This window comes from Ahaetulla prasina, chromosome 4 (genome assembly GCF_028640845.1).
Source record: "Ahaetulla prasina isolate Xishuangbanna chromosome 4, ASM2864084v1, whole genome shotgun sequence".
Lineage (NCBI taxonomy): Eukaryota > Metazoa > Chordata > Lepidosauria > Squamata > Colubridae > Ahaetulla > Ahaetulla prasina.
Window position 1 is genome coordinate 135,671,240 of NC_080542.1, and position 6,000 is coordinate 135,677,239.

Sequence of the window (6,000 nt, forward strand, 5' to 3'; positions counted from 1 at the left end):
GGCGTCACGTTGCCGTCATGTGATGTATCACAATGTTGCTTCCCTTTTGCGGAGCTGGGGTGGGCATGGCCTGCACATGATGCATCCAGCCCATGGGCTGCCAGTCTGACACCCCTGCTCTATAACAACTTCATCTGCTTTTCCCCTTCCTATGCCTAGACCACCAATTTTTCTTTTCTACTGCTTCACTTAATGCTCTTACTAATGTCTCTGAATTTGATTATGTGCCGTCAAGACATTTTCAACTCCTAGCAACCACCTAGATTGTCTCCATGATGATCTGTCCCTGACCTGGTCTTCCAGTAGTGCAGTGATGCAAACTTTTGGGCATCAGGGATTGATTCTGTGGAGAGGTTGTTCCATGGACCAGAGGGGACATGGCTTTGTATGCTGCCTGCATCCCATGGATGGGACTTCACTTGTTTGTACAGACCAGTTTCTGGCACACCATCGACCGGTGCCGGTCCAGAGTAGTGCACTTATCACCTGAATGCCTGAGTCCATCCATCTTGCTGCTGGTCAGTCCTCCTCTTCTCTTTCCTCTCACCTTTCATTAGGGCCTTCCCCAGACAGCTAAGTCTTTGCATAATGTGTCTGAAGTAGGATAACTTTATTTTGATCGTTTGGCCTCCAGCGAGAACTCTGAGGGGGGGGTTTATTATTTGCATTCATATCCCGCCCTTCTCCGAAGACTCGGGGGCTTACACTATGTTAGCAATAGTCTTCATCCTATTTGTATATTTATATACAAAATCAACTTATTGCCCCCAACAATCTGGGTCCTCATTTTACTTACCTTATAAAGGATGGATGGCTAAGTCAACCTAGTCCCACCTTGGGCCTGGTGGGACTAGAACCTGCAGTAATTGCAGGCAGCTGTGTTAATAACAGACTGTCTTACCAGTCTGAGCCACAATGAGTTGATTTGTCCAGTGATCCACTGATTTATTTTCATTGCTGTCCATGGTGCCCTGACAAGTCTTTTCCAACACTAAAGTTAAAGGCATCAATATGCTTCCTATCCCGCCTCTGCTATTGGCTCAGTTTTCCTTGCCCTTTTCCAGAAATCATCATCATCATCATCTCCTCTTCCTCCTCTTCTTCTTCTGCCCTCCCCCCCTTTTCTAAATGCAGGTAATCCTCGATTTACGACCACCAGAGCCCAAAATGTATGTTGCTAAGTGAGACATCTGTTAAGTGAGTTTTGCAGTTGTTAAGTTAATAACACAGTTGTTAAATGAATTTGATTTCCCCATTCACTTTGGTTGTCAGAAGGTTGCAAAAGGTGATCACCTGATCCTGTGACATTGCAACCATCATAAATATGAGCCAGTTGCCAACTGTCTGAATTTTGATCATATAACCCTGAGGATGCTGCAACGGTTATAAGTGTGAAAAATGGTCATAACTTTCTTTCAGTGCCATTGCAATTTTAAACTAAATGAACTGCTGTAAGTTGAGGACTACCTCTCCCATTTGTGCTGTTGGAGGGAGGGAGGGAGGAGAAAGAAGGAAGGAGGAAGGAAAAGGAAGGAAGTAGGAAGGAAGTAGAAGGAAAGAAGTAAAAAGAAGGAAGAGGAAGGAAGGAAGGAAGGAAGGAAGGAAGGAAGGAAGGAAGGAAGGAAGGAAGGAAGGAAGGAAGGAAAGAGGAGAAGGAAGGAAAAGGAAGGAAGAAAGTGGAAGGAAGAAAGGAAGGAAAGAGAAGAAGAAAGGAAATAAGGAAGGAGGGGGAAGAAAGTAGAAAGAAGGAAGGAAAGAAGGAAGTGGAAGGAAGGAAAAGGAAGAAAGAAGGAAGTAGAAGGAAGGAACGAAGGAAGGAAGGAAGGAAGGAACGAAGGAAGGAAGGGAGATGCTTTCGCCTACAATGCCAACATTGGAGCCAGCCCAGATGTGTTGGCAGGACGGCGGGGCTCCTGGAGGCGACTAAATAAATAAATAAGGAAGGAAGGAAGGAAGGAAGGAAGGAAGGAAGGAAGGGAGAAGGAAGGAAGGAAGGAGAAGGAAAGAAAAGAAAGAAGGAAAGAAGGAAGGAAGGAAGGAAAGAAAAGAAAGAAGGAAGGAAGGAAGGAAGGAAGGAAGGAAGGAAGGAAGGAAGGAAGAAGGAAGGAAGGAAGGAAGGAAGGAAGGAAGGAAGGAAGGAAGGAAGGAAACGGGAGAAGGAAGGAAAAAAGGAAAGGATGCTTTCGTCTGCAATGCCAACATCGGAGCCAGCCCAGATGCGTTGGCAGGACGGGGCTCCTGGAGGCGACTAAATAAATAAATAAGGAAGGAAGGAAGGAAGGAAGGAAGGAAGGGAGAAGGGAGGGAAGAAGGATGGAAGGGAAGAAGGAAGGAGAAGGAAAGAAAAGAAAGAAGGAAAGAAGAAAGGAGGGAAGGGGAAGAAAGTAGAAAGAAGGAAGGAAAGAAGGAAGGGGAAGGAAGGAAGGAAGGAAGGAAGGAAGGAAGGAAGGAAGGAAGGAAGGAAGGAAGGAAGGAAGGAAGGAAGGAAGGAAGGAAGGAAGGAAACGGGAGAAGGAAGGAAAAAAGGAAAGGATGCTTTCGTCTGCAATGCCAACATCGGAGCCAGCCCAGATGCGTTGGCAGGACGGCGAGGCTCCTGGAGGCGACTGAAGGAAGGAAGGAAGGAAAGAAGGAAACGGGAGAAGGAAGGAAAAAAGGAAAGGAGATGCTTTCGTCTGCAATGCCAACATCGGAGCCAGCCCAGATGCGTTGGCAGGACGGCGAGGCTCCTGGAGGTGACTAAATAAGGAAGGAAGGAAGGAAGGAAGGAAGGAAGGAAGGAAGGAAGGAAACGGGAGAAGGAAGGAAAAAAGGAAAGGATGCTTTCGTCTGCAATGCCAACATCGGAGCCAGCCCAGATGCATTGGCAGGACGGCGAGGCTCCTGGAGGCGACTAAGGAAGGAAGGAAGGAAGGAAGGAAGGAAGGAAGGAAGGAAGGAAGGAAACGGGAGAAGGAAGGAAAAAAGGAAAGGAGATGCTTTCGTCTGCAATGCCAACATCGGAGCCAGCCCAGATGCGTTGGCAGGATGGCGAGGCTCCTGGATTAAGAGTGGGGGGGGGGAATTGGATTCAATCGGCGCGTCGGGGGAAGCCGCCTCCGGCTTGAACCAAAGCGTTCGCCACAGAGGGCTCCTCAGCGGGCAGATCTCCAACCGGCGAAGCCTCCCGGGGCTTTGAGCCACCGGATTCCCTTCCAGAAGCGGAGCGGCTCCCCTCCCTTTCCCGGACGCAGACACGTGGGGCGCCCCGGGGCACGCAGCCAGCACAGCCTGGGCGATCGCGTGTGTCTCCAAGGCAAGAGGGATCCGGGAATCGCTTACCTTCGCGGAAGGGACCACCATAATCTTCCTGAAGTTGTAGAGCGCCATGGCTGCAGCGCGATCACCCGGTGCCAGGTCTGGTACGGAAAGGCAGGTTGGCACGGGGCAGCGGGACTTCCGGTGAGAGGAGTTCTCGCGAGAGCTGCAGCCAGAAAGTAGCCCTCCGTGGCATCGATTTTCTCTCGAATCCCCCCGTCACGTGGCCGAACAACGTTCAACGTGACGTTCTACGGTTTTTTTTTCCCGTCAGGAAGATACGCGTGGGCCCAAATCTGAGCCACAGGCAAAATGACAGTATTGAGAATTGGGAGGGGGCAGGGGGGCGGCGGGGAGGACAAGCATTCCACGATCGCGAATGAATATTTAATTTAATTTATTTGTCACAACAGTATATATAAGCATAAGCATGAAATAACTACCATATATAAGCATATATATGAGTATGTGTATGTAATAACCATACAAATTGGATATAACGAAAGGAAACAATAGGACAGGAACGGTAGGCACGCTTGTGCTCTTATCACGCCCCTTACAGACCTCTTAGAAATGGGGTGAGGTCAATAGTAGACAGTTTTTGGTTAAAGCTTTGGGGATTTGGGGAAGAGACCACAGAGTCTGGTAGTGCATTCCAGGCATTAACAACTCTGTTACTGAAGTCATATTTTCTGCAATCGAGATTGGAGCGGTTAACATTAAGTTTAAATCTATTGTGTGTGTGTGTATTGTTGTGATTGAAGCTGAAGTAGTCTTCGACAGGAAGGACGTTGTAACTGATGATATGTGACCTACGGCTTCTGTAACCACAGAAAAAAAGCCGTTGATGCCGCAGGATGGCGATTCTTTGTTTTTAGTACGTCTATATATTTTTATTTATTTTATTTATTTATTTTGTCCCAACATCATATAAAAAGGATTATATAGTATATAAACATATATATGAGTAAATATTAGGAGGTATAAGCATCAATATATATATAGGAAGAAGAAAAGAAAAGAAAAACAATAGGACAGGAACGGTAGGCACGTTTGTGCGCTTATGCACGCCCCTTATGATCCTCTTAGGAATGGGGTGAGGTCAATAGTAGAAAGTTTTTGGTTGAAGCTTTTAGGATTATGGGAAGATACCACAGAGTCAGGTAAAGTATTCCAAGCACTGATGATTCTGTTACAGAAGTCATATTTTCTGCAATCTAGATTAAAGCGGTTGACATTAAGTTTAAATCTATTGGTTGCTCTTGTATTATTGCAATTACAGCTGAAGTAGTCTTTGACAGGAAGGACATTGCAATAGATAATTCTTTGAGTTAAACTTAGGTCTTGTCGAAGGCGACGGAGTTCCAAGTTTTCCAATCCCAGGATTTCAAGTCTAGTGGGATAAGGTATTTTGTTGTTTACAGAGGAATGGAGAACTCTTCTTGTAAAATATTTCTGGACACGTTCAATTGTATTGATGTCAGAGATATGGTGAGGGTTCCAAACAGGTGAGCTGTATTCTAGAATTGGTCTAGCAAATGTTTTATATGCTCTGGTTAGTAGTGTGGTGTTTTTGGAAAAGAAGCTACGCAAGATTAGGTTACAACTCTTAGAGCCTTTTTTGCTATGTATTTGTAGTGGGCTTTGGCACTTAGATCATTTGACATGAAAACTCCAAGGTCTTTAACAGGATGGGGGTCATCTGTAAGGTAATGTCCATCAAGCAAGTACTTAGTGTTTGGGTTCTTTTTTCCTATATGCTGGTTGAGATTTGGAGTTGCCAAGTTTTAGACCAAGTGGTTAGATGATCAAGGTCTTTTTGAATGATAGATGTATTATCAGTGGTATTAAATAGTTTGACATCGTCAGCAAAGAGAACACAATTACTTGAGATATGGTCACAAAGATCATTAATGTATAGTATGAAGAGTGTTGGTCTAAGGACGCTGCCTTGAGGAACGCCACTCTTGACAGGAACAGGATTTGATAGAGCATTGCCAATTTTGACCACTTGTTGTCTGTTAGATTTGGTGGTTATGTGTTGTTTTTTTACCTTTACCTGAGTGGAAAGCCACTTTCGATTGAAAGGATTGTGCGCCACCAAATGGCTCAATGTAGAACTGCAGTTTCTTCTTTCAGCTCCATGACGTTCGGGCCAAGGAATTTGGGGCAAACAACTTAATCGGACAGTGATTTAAAGCAATCGCTAGATGGCAGCAGGCATACAAAAACCCCTGTTAATTCATGATTTCGAATAGAATAGAATAGAATAGAATAGAATAGAATAGAATAGAATAGAATAGAATAGAATAGAATTAGAATAGAATAGGGAAAGGGAAAGGGAAAGGGAAAGGGAATGAAAATAGAATAGAAGTGAAGTGAATAGAATAGAATAGAACAGAACAGAACAGAATAGAGAAAGGGAAAGGGAAAGGGAATGAGAATAGAAGTGAAGTGAATGGAATGGAATAGAAAAGAACAGGACAGGACAGGATAGGATAGAATAGAATAGAATAGAATAGAATAGAATAGAATAGAATAGAATAGAATAGAATAGAATTGGAAGGGACTTTGGAGGTCTTCTAGTCCAGCCCCTGCTCAAGCAGGAAACCTTATATCATTTCAGAAAAGTGTCTATCCAGTCTCTTCTTAAAAACCTCCAGTGATTGAGTACCCACGATTTCTCAAGGCAAATTATTCCAC

General features: G+C 44.8%; 1 protein-coding gene across 1 annotated transcript in view; it reads right to left on the bottom strand.

The window, feature by feature from the left end:
• GTPBP4 (GTP binding protein 4) overlaps positions 1–3,476 on the bottom strand; it is a 31,243-nt gene extending 27,767 nt beyond the window's left edge. Inside the window, exon 1 of the mRNA XM_058184286.1 lies at positions 3,322–3,476. Within this exon, the coding sequence (XP_058040269.1) occupies positions 3,322–3,369 (48 nt within the window). The 5' untranslated portion in view covers positions 3,370–3,476. The remainder of the gene's footprint in view (positions 1–3,321) is intronic.
• Positions 3,477–6,000: the final 2,524 nt, after the last annotated feature.